The sequence below is a fragment of the Scaptodrosophila lebanonensis genome, unplaced genomic scaffold (assembly GCF_003285725.1).
Source record: "Scaptodrosophila lebanonensis strain 11010-0011.00,11010-0021.00 unplaced genomic scaffold, SlebRS2 tig00000043-arrow-pilon, whole genome shotgun sequence".
In the NCBI taxonomy this organism is placed as follows: Eukaryota; Metazoa; Arthropoda; class Insecta; order Diptera; family Drosophilidae; genus Scaptodrosophila; species Scaptodrosophila lebanonensis.
The window spans coordinates 3463030-3487880 of record NW_022060545.1 but is presented as its reverse complement, the minus strand read 5'-3'; the positions used below and the strand labels follow the sequence as shown (position 1 = coordinate 3487880).

The 24851-nt window shown below is 43.1% G+C and overlaps 8 protein-coding genes across 8 annotated transcripts; 2 read left to right on the top strand and 6 right to left on the bottom strand.

Annotated features, from left to right (window-relative positions):
* The first annotated feature begins 755 nt into the window (after positions 1-755).
* LOC115623005 (tubulin polyglutamylase complex subunit 2) lies at positions 756-1971 on the top strand. Its single transcript, XM_030517175.1, has 4 exons — positions 756-909; positions 966-1133; positions 1190-1443; positions 1497-1971. The coding sequence occupies exons 1-4, from the start codon at positions 771-773 to the stop codon at positions 1857-1859; spliced, it is 924 nt and encodes a 307-aa protein (XP_030373035.1). The 5' UTR covers positions 756-770; the 3' UTR covers positions 1860-1971.
* On the bottom strand, positions 1862-2999 carry LOC115623007 (viral IAP-associated factor homolog). Its single transcript, XM_030517178.1, has 2 exons — positions 2868-2999; positions 1862-2678 (listed from the first exon to the last, which is right to left on the bottom strand). The coding sequence occupies exons 1-2, from the start codon at positions 2871-2873 to the stop codon at positions 1962-1964; spliced, it is 723 nt and encodes a 240-aa protein (XP_030373038.1). The 5' UTR covers positions 2874-2999; the 3' UTR covers positions 1862-1961.
* A 169-nt stretch (positions 3000-3168) lies between these two features.
* On the bottom strand, positions 3169-7900 carry LOC115623001 (gamma-tubulin complex component 6). The gene is made up of 7 exons (XM_030517165.1): positions 6910-7900; positions 6649-6851; positions 6438-6591; positions 6022-6374; positions 4224-5952; positions 3500-4028; positions 3169-3436 (listed from the first exon to the last, which is right to left on the bottom strand). Exons 1-7 carry the CDS (start codon positions 7868-7870, stop codon positions 3214-3216), a joined length of 4152 nt encoding a protein of 1383 aa, XP_030373025.1. The 5' UTR covers positions 7871-7900; the 3' UTR covers positions 3169-3213.
* Positions 7901-8184: 284 nt separating this feature from the next.
* LOC115623011 (cAMP-regulated phosphoprotein 19-like) lies at positions 8185-9770 on the bottom strand. The gene is made up of 3 exons (XM_030517182.1): positions 9473-9770; positions 8759-8982; positions 8185-8693 (listed from the first exon to the last, which is right to left on the bottom strand). The coding sequence occupies exons 2-3, from the start codon at positions 8945-8947 to the stop codon at positions 8520-8522; spliced, it is 363 nt and encodes a 120-aa protein (XP_030373042.1). The 5' UTR covers positions 8948-8982; positions 9473-9770; the 3' UTR covers positions 8185-8519.
* Positions 9771-9968: 198 nt separating this feature from the next.
* LOC115622999 (tuberin) lies at positions 9969-20872 on the top strand. Its single transcript, XM_030517159.1, has 16 exons — positions 9969-10108; positions 10180-10562; positions 10622-10758; positions 10821-10995; positions 14846-15052; positions 15114-15264; positions 15325-16097; positions 16158-16350; positions 16408-16818; positions 16884-17083; positions 17144-17400; positions 17824-19984; positions 20047-20190; positions 20252-20422; positions 20485-20580; positions 20641-20872. The coding sequence occupies exons 1-16, from the start codon at positions 10036-10038 to the stop codon at positions 20749-20751; spliced, it is 5643 nt and encodes a 1880-aa protein (XP_030373019.1). The 5' UTR covers positions 9969-10035; the 3' UTR covers positions 20752-20872.
* Positions 13268-14517, bottom strand: LOC115623004 (ketohexokinase). The gene has a single exon (XM_030517174.1). It carries the CDS (start codon positions 14444-14446, stop codon positions 13334-13336), a length of 1113 nt encoding a protein of 370 aa, XP_030373034.1. The 5' UTR covers positions 14447-14517; the 3' UTR covers positions 13268-13333.
* A 360-nt stretch (positions 20873-21232) lies between the features above and the next one.
* On the bottom strand, positions 21233-22322 carry LOC115622271 (ketohexokinase). The gene is made up of 2 exons (XM_030516173.1): positions 22314-22322; positions 21233-22237 (listed from the first exon to the last, which is right to left on the bottom strand). The coding sequence occupies exons 1-2, from the start codon at positions 22320-22322 to the stop codon at positions 21233-21235; spliced, it is 1014 nt and encodes a 337-aa protein (XP_030372033.1).
* Positions 22246-23349, bottom strand: LOC115623006 (ketohexokinase). The gene has a single exon (XM_030517177.1). It carries the CDS (start codon positions 23237-23239, stop codon positions 22334-22336), a length of 906 nt encoding a protein of 301 aa, XP_030373037.1. The 5' UTR covers positions 23240-23349; the 3' UTR covers positions 22246-22333.
* Between the last annotated feature and the right edge of the window lie 1502 nt (positions 23350-24851).

Sequence of the window (24851 nt, the reverse complement as noted above, 5' to 3'; positions counted from 1 at the left end):
GAGAAGAACAACAATATCGGCTCAGCAAACAACAGATTCATCAAAAAAATTACTTAAGAGACAAATTTTCTTCTGGCATTTCTTCAAATGCAGATGGATACAGCTAAAAATGTTTTGGGTGGTAGTAAAAGCTATTGTACCCAATTTCGGATTATTGAAACGTTGTGTTAATCTTTTAAGGCCAAGAACTGAAAAAGAGCAGATAATATTTCCAGCGATAATACCCCTAGTTTTTACTCTTGGTCGAATATTGTTAGCGGTAATACGACCAATACAAATATTAAGAATTTTAAGCAGGTTGTTTAAATTTGTTGATCTCATTAGATGTGCAAAAAAAGTATATGACGCATACAAGGAATTGGACGAATTGAGCGATGAATATAATGATAAGGATTGTTAGACAAATTTAATTTGTACAAGCTGGTCAATATGACCCACGTTATATAATCGTATTCTATCGTTGTACTTTTTATTATGTGTCAATGAAAAGTGTAAGGGTATATTGTTTTTTGTGTGTAGGTTTGCATAAAACAGTAACACGTTATAGGAATAATCATATATGGTTAGCATGATGAGACGAATTGCTATTTCAATCAGTTATTCTCCCAGTTATATGTTTATCATTTAATTACCTTTCAATATTTGGCTTTAAATTAAACAAAATAATACAAATGGCTTTAACATTAATTATAAACCTGTATTAAACAGTAAGAATAAACAACTATGCAATTGTGAAATAAAAGTATTTTGTTGCCTGGACAACCAAAGCAATGTTTATTTTCGACAACAGCATTTTGTTTAAGCTTCGTAACTTATGTATGAAAATTATTTTTGTTAATATGAGTAAGAAAATCTCGCCTGAAGATGCTTTCTATGAAAATTTAACGCTGGGCCTGATCAAAACACTGAGTGAGTAAATAGTCTTAGTAGCTTTATCGGCCGATTCCTCTCTAATCTCACCAAAGCATCGGTGCCGCGGGTGTGCAATGTGAGTTTGGAACGTCGACAGCCGCTGAATCCTGGGCAGGTGGTTAACTGGGAGCAACGGCATTGTGTCTACCTGCCAGAGGATATGAAGAAGTTCTACTTGTCCACTGATGGGTTTGTTCTCAACTGGAGCTATCAGTATGCGCGTAAGTAGAATTAGTCGCCGTTGTCCCGAACTAATGCCGTCTCATATTTGTTGTAGCGAGCGATATTCGACGGGTGGGATACATCCACTTTCCGCACCTTCTGCAAGTGACTTTGCTGCGCGAGAATATTGAAAACACTCACCCAACCAACGGAAGCCATGCGGTTCCCATGGGCAGCAGCAACTCAGCTACGGATGGGGCTCAATCCACAGCTGCAAACGCGACTAAGGACAAATGGGGCAATGCTACGCCAATAATAACAGCAAAGAGCAAAATTTTCGAAATTAACAATGTTAACGAAATGGCGAAGGTGTGTTGAAATAGAGTATTGAGATTTTCTCATTTTTAACTCACCCTTTTCAGGTGTGCATGCTGTACGAGTCTACTAGCTCCAACAATCCCAAGTTTTATCTGCTAGAGTTAAGCACACTGAAGTGGCAATTTTTAGCTGAAACATTTAGCGAGTACCTAAGGATGTCCATCGCCCATCTGGGCCTGCCCTATTGGGAGCTTTGCTTCTCTAGCTTCGGCCTACCCTCGTGGACAGAGCAGCTATTTCTGCTGCTTGCACCACATTTACTGGAGGAGCACGATCTGCGAAGAGGACGCATTATTAGTCCGGCCTCCGAGCATCCGTACAACATCATCGATCCGAATGTATTTCGTGGCAAGCCCAAGGGCGTAAATAAGACAGCAGCCGGCAGCAGTGTGAAGCATAACAAATGAAATTTCGCAAAAAACAATATCAATTTTATTAAACGGACGAACAGAAAGTAAAATTATGGTAATGACAGAACATGAAGATGGCAAATTAAAAATATGATGTGTTCAGTAGAAATCAGCGCTCTTATCCTCCAAATCAGCTAGTAATTTGTCTCTGATCTGGGGTCTAGGATCCTCTTTGATTTCCGTAGGCACTGCGCCAGCCTGGCCAAGCATAAATTCGAGTTCCTGCACCGTCAGCTTATCGCCGCGCAGCTCTACTGGTCCGATAAACTGTTTGTGCAGAGATCCCTCGTGATAGATGAATATGGTGGGCAGATTCTTTTCGGGGAAGTTCGGTATGCACGTTGTGGCAATAGAGCGCACGAACTTCGTTTGTGGAAAGCGCTGTGCCAACTGCTGCATGTGATGATGAATGAGCGAACAGAGTGGCACTCCGTTGGCATACAAATGCAACACCACCCAGATGCCCTCGCCAGCCTTGGTCACTTCGTTTACATAATCCTGGCCAGAAATTTCCCGGACACTGCCAAACCGTGACTTCTCTGCCGTAGCACGCATTTCAGCAATGCGCCGTTGCCGATATTGCTCAAGGACTGCCTCGTCCTCGGAATCTTCTAGCTCGTCCAGTTCATCCAGCGACATGTCGTCTATTTTCTTCTCGCGCTGGCCTTCTTGTAATGGCATATCTGTACGCCTCTGGATTGCGTCGTCCATGAGAGCCTGAATTTGATCTTCGGTGATTTCGGCTTCTTTTTGCTTGGGCCCAATGATTCCCTTGGCCCGCAACACATCATTCCACTCAGTGTCTTCGTTGGGGTCCTAAAACGAATCAATTCAATAATGCTTTCATTCAAAATACCGTCTACTTCACTCATGCATGGCAATCGAGGTGTGCCGATCGGCCCTTTGCCATATATGGAAGTAAAGAGTGGATCCACAAAGCAACCAGTCAACAACTGCTGACCGTTTTATCGGTCTCTGAGTGGAATGGTTTTTATTAAAACTCACCTGCATTGTATATTTTAAGCTGTTGTTCTTCGTCCCTATTCAACTAAATATAAAGTAATTTTATTAAGCTTTTTCTTCTAACTAAAAATAAATACGAAATGAACGTGCTAAATGACTAATAGTGACAATAGTGATGCACATTATAGTGTCTCTAATATGTTTCCGAAAGACGTATCGATGTTTCGATATCACCGAATTATTGCGGCATCGATTACTAACGCATCACCAACAGCCGTTAGATTTGAGATGCGAAAAACGCCATTAGAATTAAAAAATTTTTTTAAAACTCCAGAGACCGCAATTTAACATTGACTTTTTTAATACAATTTTCTAATAATACAATAATTCAGGTAGAAGTTGCTTCAGAAAGTTTGTAATAGTTATTAAAATTAATAATACGTATCAGGTCGCCGATTTCCTCTTGATAGCCAGATGCGGCCACTTTGTTGCCTAGGTAGATGATATATCGCATGAACTTGTCGAACTCACTATCTTCATACACCAAACGCTTGTAGCGGGGATGTACAAAATGCTCTCCTTCCAATGCAAAATCTTGAGACTGAAGAATTCTGTAATGGAAATGCAATATTGTAATTAAAAATGAAAAGGAAGTCCGCAGCAACTATACCCACTTGCAAAATCGCAGCGCTATTAAAAATATACCGTCGATTGTCTCTTGAAACTTGGAGCTTTGTCGGTTGAGTAGCGTAAGAAATGAAACACGCTTTAAATATGCCACATGTTGCTGATACAAGCCCTCTACAGTGTTGACATTACGAAGCTGGTCCTTGAACATTTTCCACGATGACTGCAACGCATTGGACGCCAAATGGTTTTGCAACGTGCTCACAAAATGATATAACTTGTGTCGCACCATCTGTATGTGTCGATATTGTGGGGACATGCGAATATTGAAGCCGTGTAACTTAGCCAGTTGTTGTAACTGTCCATATGCGCGTTCCAGAACAAAGCTTACATGTCGCAGTTTCATAAGATAAGAAAAGATTTGCGCATATTTGGCTAGAGCTTCAGAACTAATGACGAGATTCAATGGCCAATCTACTTTATACTGTAGGTTGAATATTGAGAGTGCACGGAGTGACATGAGATCGAACCCTTCTGGTATTTCATGGCAATTCAGCGTAAGATTCTGCGCCCATTCTGAAAGCATTGCAAAAAGGCGTGTTAGACTTTAACATACTAAATTATTCACAATTACATGTAAGTATACATGATCTGCACTAGGAATATTGACATTTTCTAAATGATTTAAATAATTATTTCAGGGCCTGGATCCCATTAAATACATAAATATAAATAAACGTTTTGAATATTTTTATCAGAGACGTCTTTTACCTGTTGAGTTTATGCTGAGTGCATTGTCAAGTATGGCATCCAGAATACCTTTATGGCAAAGACTGCGTGGATCCATTCCATCTTCAATATGTCCGAGTAAGCCGGTAGTGAGTTGCGCTCCAAACTGTCCGTCAAACATCAAGAAGTGATTTCGCAGCTGACGAAAATGTTCATAGATTTGCGAATCTACGAAGAATATTCGCATTACTTCATTTCGCAGAATCCCAAAATGAGCGTTCAGCGGTAGCAAAAGAGATTCCTGCAGGAGACTTTTAATCATGTAAGGATTGTGCGCCTTGGCAGTTGCATTCAAAGTTTCCAGTTTACAAGGGGCCTGAACAGGTTTGGCGTGCGAAATTGAAAAGAAAGTCGGCAAAGTAGAAAGGCCTTCTATTGGTTCTGATGATTGTGACTGGCCCTGCAATATATCATCTATCAAGACGTTTCCTTCTGATACTTGTTCATTGTTTTCGCTAGTGTTAATTTGTTTCTCGAGCACATTGGTCTGATTGTTATTCACAGTATCTTGACATTTTTCCTCATGGGATGTCGTCATCGTTGCTTCAACATCCGATGTGGTTGACATTGGCGTACCTGGCGCCACTGATTCCTCCTCCACGTACAGTTTGTGTCGCTCCAAGGGCAATTGCATTTCAATATTTCCCACAATAATATCAAACTCGCTTTCCATTACACGTCGACGATTGCGTGCACGCTCTGTATCCGCAGTCAAAAGGCACTTGGAACGCTGCGCATGTGCATCTTCAACCGAATTAAAGGCACTAAACATATCATGCTGCATCATACGTTGACGATTGCGCTGAAGGTCGCTCGACAGTTCATTGCTGTTATCATTAGGAGCGACTGTGGCTGACAGCGTATTGAGATTTTCGTCGTGCGGAGCTATCTGCTCACTGCAACTGAGAACGCGCAACTTATTTCGTTGCGCTTCCGTCGATAGAGCCAGCACCCGCTCCTGCAGGTGGACCCGTGGTTCACTTTGATCAACGTTTTGTGAGCTCATCATACGTTTGCGGTTGCATTCCAAATCAGTAGGTAGTACCCCTAGATGCTGCTCTTCATTGGAGTTGAGTACATCTGAGTGGCTACGTTTCAACTCTACAACGGCAAGCGTGGTGAGCGGCGGGGTGACTGTAGTATTAAGTTCTGCGCTAACTTCGTCACAACATGAAACAAAGCTGCGATCTGAGGAGCTGCCATTGCTGCTGCTTGGACTATGAATGGAACCAGGAGGATCCACTTCCGCAGTTGCTTCGATCTTTACCACCTCCTGCAGAATACCAATACGCTTTTGTAATCTTTGTTTCTCGCGCTGCATTCGTTGATCCTCCAGTTGAACTCGCTCCCGCTCAACTTCCAAATCTCTAACGATATCCAGCCGTCGCTGCTCTAGCTTGTTCTGCAATTCCTCCTCTCGTTGTGCACTCAGCTGGTCGAACAACTGCTTTTTCTGGGCTTTAGTATCCTTAAAGAGTTGCTTTTGTTTAATCTCCCATGCCTCAATGTGCGCCTGAGTACGAGCGAATATAAAATTCTTAAGGCGTTGTTTCACTGCTGCACGCTGCTCATAGATTAATTGTATGTTGCACGGCTCGAACTGACCAGAGATGCCGGCGTAGTGCTCCTCTAAATTCTGGCGCATCGTTTTGATTTCGTCGTTGGATAAACACACAACTATATTGGGATGATTGAGTTCGAAGAGTGGATGCTACAAATATTGAAATAGTTTCGAAACAGTATATAGAATAGATACATATAGAATATAGGAGTAACTCACCTTCGATTTGTAGGCTTTAAGCAACATGTTGTATTTGCCACACTGCACAATGGCCTGCTCGCACCCGACTAAAAATCCCGGCACAGCTTCGGAATGCACCACATAGCCCTTATCGAAAAATTCCTTGCTGCATTCATGATATTTAGCCACATGACAACTGACAAAGAGCTCATTAAATTGGCCCTCTAGTATACCATTATACAGCCATTTTTGCATTTGGGCATAATACGTTTGACACAGGCGCTTGAGAAAGTACAGCAGCAGTTCTGAGTATTCACTTGTAACGTAACAATCGATGGCAGTCCAGATATAGCTCAGCAAGCACGCTCCGGTCGTGCCTTCAGCTATGTTCACTGTAATATCAACAGATTTAGCATGCGTTTCTGAATCACAACTGCTCATATATATGTACTTACGACGAGGTTCTGAGCTGAACATATGATCAACTTTCTGCAGCAAACCCATAGTGGAACTTGCACCCCTTATCAAATGTGTCAGTGTAGTGCCGGGTAGTGCAAGAAAGAACTGACGACAGACGATTAAAAAATCACTAACAGCTTGGCGCATAGCCTGCAAATCGAGATAGAGTTAAATCAATGCTCTGCGCACGGACGAAAATAATAATACCCGGTTTAGTAGTCCTTCTGTTCGAAATTTCCCCCTTTGCCATTTTGAGCGAAAACGCAGGCGCAGATAACAGTCACCACATTCCAGGAAACGTTGCGTAAGCTCCACAAGGACCTCAGGTAACACACTCGCAAGCGTTAAATTCGACCGCAGGCAAAAAAGGCCATTCGGGCCGATGATGCAAGATTCAGATTGTAAACCAACTACGAAGAATAATGGCAATAATTAAGTGGAGGTATAAAATGGCGGAGATTCACTCACCTGCAGCCTTTTTCAGATCATCAATGAGATCAGGTAACTCTATAATATATGGCTCAAAACTTTGTCCTTGCTCTTTGCAATGTAGGCGCTTTAGCTCGTGTGTTAAATTCAGATCCGAAATGAAGTGTTTTGGCAGATCGGGGGAACAAGAGCCACCACTACTTGGTTCTACTTCAGGTTCATTGCACATCTTCTGCTGAGGTGGCTTTATTAGAGGCAGATGAGGGCTTACTCGAGGCGTATTAACCTTGGGCTCCCTTAAGCGCACTAAAGAACGCTCAAAAATTCCAGGCAGCTTGGTCACAGGTGTGGCGGCGTTGTATGCACCACGCAATTCATTGATGTCGCTTAGCATAATTGGAGAACTACGACAAGCTTTCAGCGGCTCCTTATCCAGCTTAGAGCGCAAGTAGTCTACCGACTTAAAAAACTTGGGCATTGGGTTACGCAGGTCCTGCAGTTCTTCAAATTGTTGACTATTGTCACGTAATTCATCATTGTCGTCATTGTGGACAATGAGACCGAAAGGGGCAGGTGTGTGAAAATTGAACGGTTCCCACACCTTGATGTTTTTAGGTTTTTCGGGTGCAGCAACTACTTTAACCTCTGATATGTTTAGCAGCAAGAAAGCAATAGCATTGCCCATTGGCGAGTGAAAATATTCACTATGCTCCTTGACCAGTTCTTGGACCCCTTGCAACTGTTCATACCTTTCACGCAGCTCTGCGCATTCCGATGATCCAACCAAGCATGTGAACATCTGGCGAAGAAGCTCATATTGGTGAAAGGGCGGCGGCGGCTGCGGTTCTGTACTTGCTCGTAAAATAGATTCGTAAATATGCGTACGCCGTTTGGCCACAGATGTTGAGAGAACTTTGCCGCGCTCATCGTGAGAAATTGATAGTGCAAGTTTTTTGGCCAAACTGAAGAGACTGGTGCTGCAATCTTCCACCGTATCCATCCAAGTAGCTACTCCTAACGCTACTATTAAATTAATTTAATAAACCGCAACTAGCTATAATCATAAACAAATAATACACTTATTCTTCTTCGTTCCAAGAATACAATCGATAGCTTGCGACGATTCACGCTGATATCGATAAGCCAGTCAACCGATATTTCCAGTTTCGACACACACTTTTTGTACATTTCTAGTGCTTTAGTGCAGTGATACCAATGCTTAAACAGATTCAACAGTAGTAGTATTCAATTTGACCTCTGATAAGATTAGTTTAGAAAATTGGAAAGCTCGGCTTGGGAACAATTAGAAATACATTTATTTTAGTTCATTCCATGCGAAATACTTTACAACAGGGTTTATTCAAAATTTTGTATTACGTGTTATTTGTTGCAATTTGTTGTATTACGTAGGACATATCCTGCTTGTTTTTGTTTCGTTTGCATTTTGGAATAACTTATAACTACATATAATCTGGATACTTTAAGTTAATGGTATATAAATGACATGTGGGGGCATAAACTAAATCAATTTAAAAAGAAAACGCATGAAATGCAGATAGACCGGCACAGCTCTGCGCCGTGGATCAACCAACTTAATATTAATTTTAGCAATAGGTAGAGCATTGAGAAGGCGCGATTGAAGCGAAAGCTTAACTCGTCGCAGGGAACTTGTTGCACGGCTGTATAATCGAGGTCTTACGTGCCGGCACAGTCTCTGGAGTAGGAATGGCATCTCCGGTGGTCACCTTGTTGGCGAAAACTTGTTTAACACCGCCACCTTTCTGCTTTGCCATCTGATAGTCACCAGAATCGAAGAATTTTTGCTGGACAAAGGAATTTATAAAAAAAAATCGATTATGAACTTTATCGTTGATTGATTGGCACTTACACCCTTTTGCAGACGTTTCTGCAAGAAAGCCGAGTGCCCTCCCGGCGCCCGCATGCCGGTTGCATATTTTGATTTAAGTTTCTCCTCCTCGATTTTCTCCAGATCTCTGGGATTTGTTGTTTCGGGAGCTTCGCTTTCTTGTGGCGTGGTAGCCGGACTGCTGTTTTCCTCAGTGGCGCTCATGATCATAAATCCCTAGTGTTGTTTGATGGGGATCTCTCTTCCTAAAAGCAAGAAATCAGATAAAAAGAAATGACAGGTGAACCAATGACGATGTTGAGAAACTTAAAAAAACTATACAAACATTCCAGAACTAATGAACTTTTAGCTCACATGAATACATACATAGGTATCTACATATGTATATGTACATGCATATGTACATACACACATGGAAACTCAATAAAATGGCGAAAAATTTTGAATTTCCATAAGAGAGATGAAAAAAATAATAAAACGTCACAAGGGCAACGAATTTCAGAGGCGCGCTAGAATGACAGATAAAAGTTGCACATATTAAGGCACACACACATGATTGATGAAATGCAAACACACGGACACGTCGTGCATGGGATCTATCATACGAGTGTGTGTACATATGTATGTAGATATATGTATGTATATAGGGGCTACAGCAATGGGTAAAACTAATTGTAATAATAATATTTGTAAATATTGTTTTAAAAAAACAAATATATTTATATATTTACTTACGAGATATAGTATACAAATGGAAAAACACGATATAATACGTGCTTAACCAATTTAACGTTAACCGTTGTTTTTCTCTTTTTGCTCTGTTCCGCACTACGTTACTCTCTTTTCTGCTTTGGCGTTTACTTGCCAATTAGGAAAAGTTTCTCGATCAGCAACAGCGTGAATTGCTGTTTAATAAAGTTAAATCACCCACGCAACAAAATTTAGTAACGCTTCAAGCAAACCGACAAAAAATAAGTATATGCAATTTCAGCGAAAAATACAATTTACTTTTAATACAGCTTGGTCTCACACTTGATAGACGCTCACAGAAAGATATGATGCAAGGTTAGGGGTGGAAGCTAATGCGATTGTTGACAACTAGCGATATTTATTAGTATACATCGATGGTTTTACTTTCGGACAAGGTGGCAACCCTTCGCTCACACAGTGCTTGGTGTCCAGCTGTTTTTACTGTTGGACTGCAGCTGCATATTATTGTTTAACTTTAGGTTTAAAGTCAACATTAGGTGCATAAAAATATACAAACAAGGCTCTTATCATTATTACACACATTCAAGATGAGTTCAAAGGACAAAGAAATTATAACCAAGTCGAAAATGAAAATGTTTGTAAAGAAGACAGCAGGTGGAGGTAAATAAGAAAAAACGCACACATACAAATCCCTCACTACATTTTATTTACACGCTTCCTCGAAATTGTAGGCCACACAGGAGAGCGCACTCTACGGCCAGAATTCGAGCGGGAGCTACGACCAGAACAGCCGCTGGCACAACGTAGCAAAATGTTGAAGGACTTGTGCGACCTGCACTTGCACAACATGAACCTGGAAGAGTCGTCAATTACAAAGCTCTGGCAATTAACCAATGATCTCATTGTGCCCAACAAACCAGCCGACACGCGCCAGATTGCATTGAGCTTCTACAAGCGCCTCATCTTCACACAATATAAAAATCTTACGCTAATGCGCGAAAAATTCTTTTTAGTTATACAAAACCATGAGGTCCGGGAGGACCTGAGGCACTTGCTGGAACTGCTCGATACACTCACCGAAAACGGCAAGGATATTACCAACTTTGAGGAGAAGGTGGCGTAAAATCTTTTCAACTAGCTAATGTGTTTCAATAACGATCTCATCTTTTGTAGATTGGCAAATTCATGCTGTTATGGATACCAGCAATAATAGATGCTGAACTTTTGTGTCCCTACTTGGACATGTTGGTCAATTTAATCAAATTTAATGCTGCGCACTTAGATAAAGAGATACTGGTCGGCATAGTGCAGTGGGTATAAATCATTTTATTACCAAGACCTGTGACTAATTAGTTTTTTTTTCTTCTTTTAGAAATGCTTGTGAATTGAGCTGTACGGTTACAGACGATGAAATTGGGCTCCAGTGCTTGACCATTTTGGAAATGGTCATTGGCTACACCATATTTCCTAGTGAACCGCTCCCGCTTTGCATTGTCACACTGTGCCGCACTGTAAATCATTCGCGCTATTGTCCAGCATCATTTAAGGTGAGTGCCGAAAAAAACACCACACAAAAAATAAAAGGTACTCTTCCGCTATGTAGATGGGTAGTTTCTGTAATGCAATACACTACATTAGCGATTTTAAATCAGAATCCATTGCTATTGCTTGTGCCAGCCTTGCGGACATGAGCACAAGTACAATATTTAAGTACATACATATATAGATGACAATATTCATTTTATTCGATCGGAATGTTATAATAAATTACATCGACCCAAGTAGTTGCCAGGCAGTAAATGAAAACTCCGAATACAGATATATGTTCAGGCTAGTTTTGCATACAATATGTGTAACGTGAGATCCCCTTTTACCCATTTATGTCTAAAATAATATTATCCCTTGCGTACAATTAAAACCATCGTGATTATTTCAGCGCGTTTCTTGACTTCTTTGTTTTTTGATGATTTCATTACATATTTAAAACGGCATGAACTTGGAGGTTAGTTTATCGTAGTTGCTGGCCATCTCGGGACTAACTACGATCGTGTGCGGTGGTTGCTTAGCCACTGCCTGCGAGTCAACTTCTGCCGGTGGGGCTTTGTGAGCATCAAGCTGTTTTGTGGGTGGCTTTGGGCGGACAGGCTTGTCAGCCTTACTTGGCTCCACATTGACATTACACTCATTGTTCGCATCTTTTCTACAATAGCGACGCACAGGATCGAATGATTTTCCGCTGGGACAAGACATGAGCACTACACGGCGGGGCACACATAAATAGAACTGGCTGCAGTCGCTGCTGTGCGGCGCAAGGCGGCTTCCCGTGCTTATGCAGTCATCCAGGGCAAGAGCTTCGCTAAGCGATACTGGTGGCTTTGTTGCATGCTCCAGACAGACGCCTGTGGTGTCCAAAAGGCACGAACCCACATTTTGATCGTAGTACTGATCCCGAGGACATTGCTGCAGCACCGCCAGACCGTTCTGACAGCTGAAGTAGGTCTCGCAGTCGCCGGGATTGGGAAGTGTCGAGTGCTCAGGCAGCAGGCAACTGCACTGATGATCTGGCGTTAACTTCACCGGCATACAGCTGCGTTTTGCGACATCAAAATACTGTCCGCTGGCGCATTGAGTCAGTTCGTAGAAGCCATTACTCGTGCAGCTTCGATAACGCGAGCAGTCCTCACGCACTCGCAGTACGGTGTTTGGCGTGCAGCTGGCCTGGGGGATCAGGGGAGTTTCATTGCAGGGCCCTGGCATGCAATGCATTTTCGTTCTGTTGAAATGATATTCGGCTCCGCAGCTGTATTCCTGATAGCTGCCACGCCCATCGCACACAAAGAAATTTTGGCATTTGTATGCGTGCGGCACCAGTGTCCAGATGGCTGCTTGTTTACAGTCCTGCGCCAGACCCACTTGACTAGGCAGTGTGTGCAAGTGGAGAGCCTGGATACGGATAGTCTGTAATGCCAGGACATAGGCCATCAGGCTCAAGAAAATCACTGTAAGAATACTCGAAAATTATCCGGTGAGATGGGAAGCTATCTAGATAGCAATACCTACTCTTCATTATGGTGCCAAATTGATTCTGTAAGACGTGTTGAGCGTTTTGCGTAAAATTAACGCATGTTATTGACATCGTTGCGCTTTTTATGCCCGTCACCTTTCAAGCAATTGTAGTGGATTTATCAGTTCCATAGATGATGGTACTGACAACATTGCGCAGCATTGTGATGATTTCGATTATGGCGGTACAATATTCGTTTGGTAAAGCTAATGAATTTTTTCTTGGTGTTCTTATTGTCGATGTGTTTTGGGGAATTGCTTCTCGAGCTGGGCATCTTATCTTCTGTTCAGATAAATACTTCGGGCGCTTTTCTGACACCCCCACAGACATGCTGATGGTGATTAATTGATCCTAAATATGTACCACAATAATTATCTCAATTAATGAGTTTGTTTACCCAAAATGTTTCAGGGTCGAATGATTTTGGAATGACACATCTAGGCATGCGGGACTAATGAGATCATTTTAAAAACATAGAAATTGTGATATAACAAGACATGGAGCATCTGTTTAATATTTGTACTTAAATTGGATTGGAACATTAAAAGGGTTCTAATTTAATAGGGGTCGCATTGAGAATTGTCCAAAATTATTATTATTATGTGACTAATTAGTTGATATATGTAGATAACTGCTATAGAAAGTATCCGTCCAAAAATCGAGTTTTTAATTTCACAAAATGATTTCAAATTGATCTGGCTGGGATTTTGCTTCTGGTTGGAACAGGACTAGTTTTGAAAGAGTGCCGAAAAAAATAATCTACACATAGTCATTTTATTGATCTATAATTTATTTGATTGCTATCACAACCAACTACGAACCTACAAATAATAGAAGCCCTTCAAGTCCTTGGGAATGCAACGCAATCCATCGAAACCATTTTGTGCTACCTTGACACTAGTGGCGCGCGTTCCATACTCCATGGCGTCGCGCAGACTCAACTCAATCTCATGCATGGCATAGATTACAGCTCCGCAGAAAGCGTCATGCTCGCCCACGGTGTCCAAAACCCTCGTTGGTACGTGGCCACTGACCTTAAAATACGTGTCATCGGCCAGCAGACAGCTGGCGCCCTCAATGTTGTTCGCATAGATAATAATAGGGACCCTTTTGGTATCGGGCTCGCATTTTTTAGTTTCCTGCGAGGTCTCATCATCGGGCAGATAGGGCGTCTTCTTCGGCTGAAGGGACATCCAGCGAGAGCGGATGGAACGCAACATTTCGCGAATGGCGCACACCGTCTCGTGGCCATTTATATAGGCATTAGCGAGCATTACTTGTTTGCGCACGAACACGTAATCCGCCAGATCGGCCAGCAACAAGCACATATTGCGTAGATTTGGTAAATCAACGGATATAATGATGTGATCACCGCATCGAGCATTATAATTACGGACGGCAGTAATCATGTGTTTCGTCTCCTTGGCGTTGCGGCACTCGAAGTGTATCCATGAATATTTCTGATAATCGACCGCTCCCAGAAACTGCTGAAAGGTCAGCTCGTTGGTGGATGTCGACTGCTCGATGGTGGTGCGGGTACCGTTACTAGCAACGACGATAATGGACTGATGTGGCGGATCCTTTGGGCTGCGCGGGCAGCTGGATATGTCAATGCCCATTGCAATGAAGCTCGAAATCAGACCCTCGAAGGCGGGCGCATTGCTTAAATGACCCAAAAACTCACACTGAGCGCCCAATCGACGAATCACCGTGCAAATGTTTGAAGCGCTGCCGCCTCGCCGCCAAGTGCCCTTAGTGATGCGATGTGTCTCGCCAGGATTGGGGAACGTATCACAGACAGTGATTACGTCCAGGGTGTAGCGTCCCACGACGAGAATGTGCCGCTTTGGGGGCGGTGGTGGCGGCTCCGGCTCGCGCGGCAAATATCGCACTTTCTTCACCGTAATGAACTCCTTTACTATTTGCTTCTTCATGGCTGCACCCTTTAGTACTCTTCAATTCCAAATTTTGATGATATGCCAAACAAAAATGTTTATTTTCCCAGGACAGGCTGGAAATACATCATTTTTAGTTTTGAATTGAATCTATATATAAACATATATATGTATGTTTATAATAATCGGGTAGCCTATATACAATTGTAATCAAACATTGGAAGTCGGAGTCGAAATACTAGACGGTTATCTAAGCAACTTCATTTTTGGCTTTTATTATTAACGCAAAAAGGGAAGAAAATTAATTAAAATTGTTTTTTGCAACAAAACATTAATTTAAAATATAATATTCTTCTGTCGTTATTCAATCAACCATTTCAGAAATATGATCTGAAAAGTTGCCGTTAAAATATAATTTATATTTTTCCTCTTTTTAAGATAATGAAAAACCTATTGGGCACTCAACTAGGCTACCATTCCATGAAAATGATGTGCAACATTCTGAATGATCGGGGTCTGTATGAAGATGCCCAACTTTTGCGCGGAGCTGTCTTCCATCTGAACATGAATATTTTCGGTTCGAATGTCATATTTCAAGTCTCCCCCATGATCTATGCAACGAATGTTCTCACCGGCTTCCTACACGTAAGTATACAAAAGTACCACAAAGGAACAAAAATATATAAAAAAAACAAAACTTTCATAGGCCCTGGACAGCCGACAGGTGATCGTTACCTTCGAGGTGATACTTAGTGTGCGAATGGTGATAAACAAATATAAATTTGAACTATCCGAAATTGTGTGGGACCTCATATGTGACATTATGTCAACAATTGTAGAGAACATCGAGTATTATAGTAAGTACAGCGATCGTAACGATAATGAGACAATTTTAATTAGTATTTTCAATGTTTCAGAGATCTCGGGTGTGAACAAAGATCGTTTGGATGATTTGCAAAAAAACTTCCATGAGAACATTGATTGGATTGAGAAACTACTGCAGAACGAGCGTGCTCAAATATTGGGAAACGATCGCATTTATGACCTGATCGAACGTGTGGCTGATCAACGACCAGAAGCTTCGGTGCTGGCCCTGATCGACTATCGCACGAGAAGTGTAAGAGCCACACGCCCCGAATGGCTGCTGGTATTGACGCAATTCGTGAGTCGATATTATCGCATGTCCAATATAAATGTGCGCATCAAAACGATTAGTGCGGTTGTGGAGATCATGGAACAGAACCGCTCCACCTACGAGGATGAGATACTCGATCGAGTGGTCAATACACAATTCGCTCAAATCCATCATGAGCCCAGTGTGGAGGTTCGTGCTGCCGTAGCCAGCGCTCTTGCCGGGTTTGCTGCACACTGCGACACTAAACGATGCGTAGACCTACTCGACATACTCGAGTCGCTCATCAATCGACCATTCGATCAGGTGCGACAGCATGTGGCAACGGAGGGCGCGCTCGCCGAAGTAGCTATCGCTGGTGGCATGGTCATCAAGAGTGAGGGGGAAATTAATGACATCATGGCTGCGGTCGATGGACTAATCGAAGTATTTGCTATTAAGCTGCATCGTCTGCCCGCCACACATGCAATCAAGATATTCAACATACTGGTCGATCACTTGAAGATGCATTACGATAGACCAAAGATATTTGAACAGGCCAGCGTTGTGCGCTACAAGGTAATGATTCCTATCCCTAAAACAATACAATGTTCTACATTAATCAATATTCTTTTAAAGATTTTCAACTGGATGCTCAGGGCTCGCGCCAATGCATCTTACCACATTGGCTATCCGGATGGGCCGAATAAAGGGCCCAAGTTTAGTCATTACCTTGGAATTGACTCGCCGCTGCAGCCACAATTGCATACAACTACAATTTCCATAAGAAACGCTTGCAAGCTGATCGTGCGATGTCTCGAACAAGACAATGGTGAGGCATGACAGTGGCTTGAATTCCACAATCCATTAATTTTAACTGCCGTCGCAGACTACCATATATTTCAGCTGGTCATCAAGGAACTTCCGAAGGTGTTGCAGAACAAGGCACTTATTCAGGGCAATGATATTGAGGAATTGGCCAACACCCTTCTCAAAATCAACCTAAGCAACAATAAATTCAAGCGTCCAACCGACGAATTCCATGCCCTGGTTTTGCCTGCGATTGCCTCGCTGGTCATCTATCACGAGTGCTTGCAGCCACCACAACACAATAGTATTATATCGGTTTTGAACGCTCGTGTTCCGACCGCCATTGCCACCGTCTGCATAAGTACGATGACTATTTTGATATTGGAAATGCCAGAGGCACTCATGCGTAAGTTGCCCGACGTGCTCCTCCAAATGAGCAAAATGTCGGACACAAATGCCGTCGCTATACCGGTATTGGAGTTTCTTTCGCGTAAGTCTGCGCAACGAGTGCCTTGGGGAGAGTTACTCTAACGTATATCTATTTCTATCTGATAGTGTTGATTCATTTGTCCAACCATCTCTTCACCAACTTCACGCCCATGCAAAATATGTACGTGTTTGCCATATCACTGCCATACACCAAGCCCCATCGGTACGATCACTATACAGTGTCTCTGGCGCATCACGTCATTGCAGGGTGGTTTTTGAAGATTAAGCTGGAGTTGCGCAAGAACTGTGTGGGTTACATAAAATCGGTAAGTTAGCTGGTTCCTATATCATATTACCCTAACTTGAAAGAATTTATCCCTTTCCAGTCCATGCAATCGAATGCCAAGATGCTGTACAACGACATTGTAAACATCAATTCGTTGAATGAAGACTCATCTAACCGCAAACGCAGCACCAGTCTTACGGAACGAGGCAGTCGAAATAGCGCCGCTGCGCGTAATGATTCTGAAATGAGGCCTCTGCTGAATAACAGTTTACGTTACTTTCATGCCGAGCTGGCCGAGACTTGCTTCGACTTTTTGGCAAGGCACACGTTTTCGCCCTGCCCGTCGTTACCCAAGCGGTAAGTCCCAATACGGTACAATTACAAAGACCTTCCTAGATTATTCCATTTGAAATCATCAATTTCTTTTTTTGTACATTAAATGGACAACAAAAATCTAGTACGCTCTATGAAATATATAATTCCGATTATATTTGGTTAAATTTGGGGCAACAAGGTGTTCAAAATATATCATCTTTTGGTTAGTTGATCCACGATAGTCAATGTCGCATTCGTTTTCAATATGTTCTACATTTCGTTTGCAAAACGTTCTCAACAGTGAAACCTGCTAGGAATCGAAGCTGTTTCGCTCTTTGTCCCTTTATCAAAGTTTTCTCTATCGTGTACACACTTTTTGAGAGCTTTCTAAAACGATCATTTTAACTGTAGTGTCTGAATTAATTTGTGCGTTCCTAACTCAATTATTATTATTTGATTTCACAGCTTGCCAGCGGTAGAGCATTTGTTGAAGGACGGCGTCTCACAAACCTGGCTGGTTGGCCACAATCTGGTCACTATCACCACATCGGGCTGCCCGTCGGTGCCCACACGTAATGGTCTATGCGAGCGTTGTGCGCAACTGGGAAAAACGCCGGGCATTAGCTTGAATTCTAAGAGCATGAGCGATGCGGCGCCTCCATTGTCGCCCGAGGTCAGCAATGTGGGTGGCACCGGTCCATTAGATCGCCGATACACGAAGATCAGTCTGCAGCACAGCAGTGGCAATGAGTCGGCTGGTAGTACAGAGTTAACTTCTTCATCGTCGTCCACTTCGGCGGCCACCACACATCGTCAGATATCCAACAGTTCGACAGCATCTCTGGAGGCGCTCTCACGACGCGGCTCCAATCCAGAGGCAATGGGTGGAGGTGTCGGTGGGGGGTTTGGGGATGTCATGAACACCACCGGCAGCAATACATCGCTGTTGGGAAACTCGCTGTCTCTGTCCTCGGCAAGCATGAGTCCTTCAACGCAACCTGCTGTGCAGCAGCCTGTGTGCGTTCGATCCTGCACGGGCTGGGGCGAGGTGCTTATCCGAAGACCGACGGGAAACATATCCTGGATAACACGCCTACAAAATCCCATAACCAATGATTGCTTCGGACAGGACTTGCCCTTCAATAGCATGGTATCCCTATTTTTGCCTACGGCTTATGGCGGTGTCTTTGGACCAGAATCAACGCTGCAGGCGACATCGTCGACAGAGCGCGTAGATTTCCAACGGGAGGCGGAGGCAGCGCCGTTGCAAGCAAATGCAACAACAGTACCGACGTCCACCCAAGTTACAGACAATACGGCTGGTGACAACCTTGTGCGCCATCGTATAGCAGCAAAGGCGCGCGCTCTACAGCGTCAGGAAGAGATCTCTTCGGTCGGCGGCAATGGAGGATCCATGAGCACGGCGGCGATTGATATACCGCGCGTGGCTGCGACTTGTAAGCGTGGCAAGGAGGCGCTCTGCGGCAGTGTCAGCGATGGTGAGGCCGATGATGACACTATGGCCTTTGAGGATGGCCAGGCTCGAGCACGGAATCCTGTGCGGCGCGTGAACTCCAGTCCAGAAATGAGTTCCAGCTGGCGTCAGACGTTTTTGGCTGCAAAACCAGCACCCTTGTCCCAAGAGCCAGTTAAAATGGCCTCAGAAGAGCCGCAACTGCAGTTCATGCAACAGCAGCAAAAGAAAAAAAGTGTGCAGTACAGTACGAAGGACATGCGAGTCAGTTGCGAGGCCATACCGGAGGAGATTGCAGGATCAACGCCACCGCAGGCGCTCGAACCGGAGCCCAACAGCTTGCCACCCAAGCAACACTCGGCGGACGACGTGAACAGTCAAGTAGTGGTCGGCAACGTAGTGCAACAATCCAGCTCCACTTATTCGCTCAAGCTGAGCACAACAGCCGGCAAGCCACCTCTGTCACCTGCTCCAGGGGCAGTGCCCCCTTCTCCGCGTCTAGATATTAAACAAGTACCGTCGGCAGCTCCGGCTGCCATGGGCACAAACTTCACGACACGTACCCACCAGGGCTTAGCCAAATCGAGCAGTAGCGGCAGCACTGGCAGTACTGTTTCCGGCAACAATGCTGGGGGCGCTGGCGCGGCGGCTAACTTCGACTACAACAATGGCGAGATGCGTGTGCGATCCAAAACCATTTCAGTGGTGCGTGAAGTCAACAATGGGAAGGCCCGTCCCTCGCCCGCCAGTAACTTTCGTAGCTTTGGTGCCGCCAAGCCGCCCATCAATGCCAAGCTGTGCATGAATCCTAGCTTTGTTTTCCTGCAATTGTTCAGCACCGGCCAGCTGGAGGTGACGGAAACACCGCTCAGGGTAGGCTCCGAGCATGTGAGCCTATTGAAACTGCTCGACTTGGTGCCTCCTTTTGAGACGCACAGAATTGGGGTGCTCTATGTGGGCCAGGGGCAGTGCAACAACGAGGTGGAGATCCTGCGCAACTCATATGGCAGCACGCGCTATGTGGAGTTCTTACGCAGTATCGGCACGTTGGTAAATCTTAAAGAGGCTGAGCAAAATAATCTCTTCATTGGTCTGGACAAGAGTGGAGCCGATGGCAAGTTCACGTACATTTGGAAGGATGATATACTGCAGGTCTGTGGCAGCCGTTTTCCATTTATAATTACGGCTTGATTTTGACGAACATATCCTTGTAGGTTACCTTCCATGTTGCCACTCTGATGCCGACCAACCTGCAGGACGATCCCAATTGCAATGAAAAGAAAAAACACATTGGCAACGACTTTGTAAAAATCTTATACAACGAAAGCGGGGAGGAGTGTAACTTAGCCACCATGTCGGTAAGTAAGGCTGCATTAAATAGAGTTATTCTTCTCTAATTCCACTCTGCTTACCAAAAAGGGTCAATTCAACTATGCCTGTGTGATTGTCGAGCCTCTGGAACTGAACTCCAATCGAGTTTATGTTAAGGCGCGCTCAGAAATTTCCAAATATGTATGTCACCCGGAGCCGCGCATAGTCTCAGATCGCAGTGCTCCCCTGCTAGCGCGTCAGATGGCTCTGCATGCCAATGTAAGTCTTATTTAAGCTCTTTAATATTCCAATAATCCCAACTACTTTTGGTTACTTTTCAGCTGGCGTCGCTGGTCTATCAGAGTGTGCAAAAGAAGAATCCTTACGCATCCAATTGGCTGGAAAGATTGCGCTTGCTTAAGCTCTTACGCACCAAGGTAAAGTAAATGAAAGTGTGATGTTTTCTCCTTTGAATTAATATCTATTTGCTTTGGCAGCTAATTGAAAACCTAAATAGCCAACCCCAAAGCGGCAGCGCCTCCAGTGGCATAGCTTCCTCAGGCGCCGACATCGATGATCAAAAGGGAGATTTTACCAAATTTACCTAAGAACCCATTGCTTTCACATACTATATGTATATGTAATATTAAAGTCATTTATCATAATCAAACATTTGACAAGTTTATAAAATTTGTGCATTAAAATAAAGCTGCAAGTAAAATCGACAAAGAAAGTATAATAATTGTTAGGTAGAGCTAACTGTGAGGTAAACTATTTCCCTAAAAATAATTTTGTGGCTCTCCAGCTTAGTTCGAAATGGGAATGATCAAAATTTAATTGGAATCAGACGGATCAGATGGATCAGAACAGATTGTTCGTCAATTACATATTGTTAGAATACAAAAGAGTTATCGTAGGTCACCACTAATTTTGGACTTTTAACTTCTGCATTTCACATAATTATTATCTATATTTTGTCACTAAGTTCCTAAATATTATTAAACTACGCAATTTGCCTTCACCTCGCATACCTTCACTCAAAATACCTTCCCATTGTTTTCTATTGCAAGCCAAAGAACCGAAATCACATTATAGAGTTGGCGGTACTAAGATATTGGGAAGGTGATCATATCCAAAGTTTGTGACTTTATAGCTGCCCATACGATTGCCAAAATCTACGGCCACGGAAAGCGGACGTTCGCGTATATATAGGGCGTAAATCAAAGAAGCCATAAACACATCTCCAGCCCCAAGCGAATCGACGACTTTCTTGAGTTTGTAACTCGGTGCAAATGAGTAATTTTCCTGCTTATCTAGGATGGCAGCGCCCTCCGATCCCCACAGAAATATGACGTAGGGTCGCTTTAGATTCACACCCCAGCGCATGCGCAGCCATTCGCCAACACTAGTGCACGCCTCTAGCGGAGTTTCCCACTTCTTGAGCGTGGCAATTTGTCGGGATATAACCACATAATCGCAGTAGTTAACCAACGGCCACATCTCAGTGGGCGACTTGTCGAAGTCTAAAGAAATAACAATCTTTGGGTCGTCCTTAGCCTTTTTCTTATTAAAGGATGTAACACGCTGCATCATACGTATCGTTTCAGTTGGATGGCGTGCTTGAAAGTGTATCCAACCGTACTCATTCAAGTCCAGTTTCTTGAAGTCATCGTACGTGACATACGGATAATCTTTATTGCAGTTTATAATATTGCGCGACTTGATCGAAGAAGCCAGTATGACTGTGGAGAACGGCGGATCCACCTCTGTTCTTGGACAATGATCAAAAATGATGCCTCTTTTCCGCATGTCCTCCACCAACATGCCAAACAATGGGGATGTACTCAATTTCCCAAAGAACTCGACCTTAACGCCCAGAAGACGCAGCACGGTGCAATTGTTGGACGCATTGCCGCCCCGTTGCCAGTAGGAAGCATAGCATTTATTCGGCTCATTCTCCCTAGGAAACTTTTTGCAAACCGAAATGTAGTCGATGACAGTATTGCCCACGCATAACACAGTCTTCTTCCCGACCGCCCAGCTCTGCTTGTTTCCAGTCTCCGTCATTGGTCCAAAGTCTATTAAATGATTGGCCTAAAAGGTTCCACAGTAATTTTTGGAAATTTTTATTTTTTAGGAAGCAGTTATTTCCGACATGAAGTTTTGTTACCATGTTCATTGTTCATTCATTTATTTTAATTCGGTAATATGATCGTAGCCGAAATTCGTTATCTTATGGCTGGCCACCTGGTTGGCGAAATCTACGGCATCGGATAGTGAATAGAGCCGGTATAATGTGGCGTATATAAAGCCAGCCATAAAGCTGTCGCCGGCCCCTAGAGTATCCACAATTTTATTTGCCTTATAGGCGCCCATATCGCGATAGTTCTTGTTGGAATCCAGACAGCCCGCTCCGTCGCTACCCCACGGACAGATGATGGCCGGTCGGTGCTGAATAAGATCGCGTTCTAGACCTAGACAAGCTTCCTGCGCTGCCTTCCAGCCCTTTTTGAGTGCTAGATCCTTGGACAGCACAACATAGTCGCACAAATCGCACAAATTCAGATTCTCCTCATATAGCGTTTCGAAGTCTAACGATATAATGAGCTCATCGCCACACTTGCTTCTATAATCTACCACGGCTTGGATCATCTTAATAGTTTCCGTGGGGCAGCGTGCCTCGAAGTGCACCCAGCCGAAGGCGCTGAGATCGATCCTTTTAAAATCTTCCGCTGTCACGTACGGATAATTCTTGTTACAGTGCACAATAGTGCGTGAGCCAGTGTCCTGAGCCAGTATGACAGACGAAAATGGAGGATCCTTGTCCGTCTGCGGACAATATCGCACCCCAATGTCCCGTTTTCGCAGGTCCTCGAGCAGCACTCGAAAGCCATCCGCCCGACTCAGCATGCCAAAGAACTCGACTCGAGCACCCAGCACTTGCAACACCGTTGACACATTTGAGGCATTGCCGCCGCGCTGCCAATAGCCATCGAGACAGCGCCTATCGGAGTCCTCCTCCGGAAAGCTGGCGTTGATGGTCACAAAGTCAATTACGGTGCAACCGACGCACAACACGGTCTTTTTGAGACTCATACTCTGTACTTGATAATGCAGTTTTTCAATTTTGTTGCACACTCAGCATGGTTAATGCAATTCTTAATCAAAAACAAAACATAACTTAAAAACAGAGCAAGACACACGTTGAAGGTGAAGCTCGGACAAAAGCTATGGCACAACTAATCTAATCGCTACTCTATACTCGCTTTTTTGAGTCGTTTATTTGACTGCAGCTGTTTTCTTTCTACGCCTTATCCCAGCGAGAACAAAAAAAAAAATGATCAGAAGCTTACACTCGTGCTTTGCCTCTCTCTCTCTTTCTCTCTCTCTCTCTCTCTCTTGGCCCCACCATTTGGGTTTGACGAAAGCTTTGGGTTGGGTTGACACACTTAAATAACGGCATCTAACCAGTTGATAGCAATACAGTGTGTATACATTATGCATAACAACACAAACAAGATTCAAGTTTTTCAACTGTTACAAATATTTGAAAACAATATTAAATACGTTCTTGGGGCTCTACATACTTACTATACATGTACATGTATCATGTTTGATCGCTTTGTGCTTACAAAAACTGGTCCTACTTGATTAGATCGATTCGTCTCGTTACGCCGATCAATAAGATACGGATATATGCGAGTACACACATATGTATGTACTTATGTACATATATAGTTTAGACTTTTGGTGCATATACTTTAATTTAGTCTCAATTAGTCGAAAAACGTTTATACCCTTTTAGCCTTTGGGTGTATAGGGTATAAAACGAACCACTTATTGGCCATTCAAACATAAAGTTTTTCCTTGTTTTCGAATCGATTCAAATTCGATCAAGCTTCTTTCTGTTCGGTTAAATCAGGCCAGCTTACAAATCCCTCTGCAATATATCGTTTTGTAAATCATCATTCCATAATTCCTATTTCAATGAGCTCTGCTGTTTCCCATGAATGAGTTAACATCATAGTTATAGAGTAAGATTTGGGTCATTTCCAGAAGTCATGCGCCCTTTATTGAACAATTGGATAGTACAATAGTATATACACAAAAAATTCAATTGATGTAATTGTGTAAATCAAAAGCTTTTGATTTATTTTCGTTAAACTCGTAGACAGCAGTTATCGGATAAAATAACAGACATATGTATGTATATTCTATGGCTACCAGAAGATAATTTGTTATGTATTTTCTGTGTATTTGAAGAAACAACAAGTTTGACTATTGGTTGCTTAACTGCTTAAAGATTAAACTTTTTAACACTTAGCCAGACCCTTTATACCTTTTCTAATTCCAACTTTGCACATCATTAGACAATTCTTAGTAGTAGTTGATCAAAGTTGAACATTGAAGCAGCTAAGCATTAATAACGGGCTTTTTGTTTATGCAGCGACTAAACGAAAACCCAGTTCCTATTTAGTTTGCTTCTCTCAAACTGTAGCGCTTTGAACAATAGTTTATTATAGTATAAGCGTGTAATTAAAGCTTCGGTATAATACTTATTTATATTTTATTATAATCTTGTAATTTGGTGGAATTTTCTTGACCATTTGGCTAACGAAGACGAATTAATTTATTTGAAGCGGAGCATGCAAACAACCTAGTATTTATGTATTTATTTCGGTTTCATATATCCTGGCTGCTTAATATA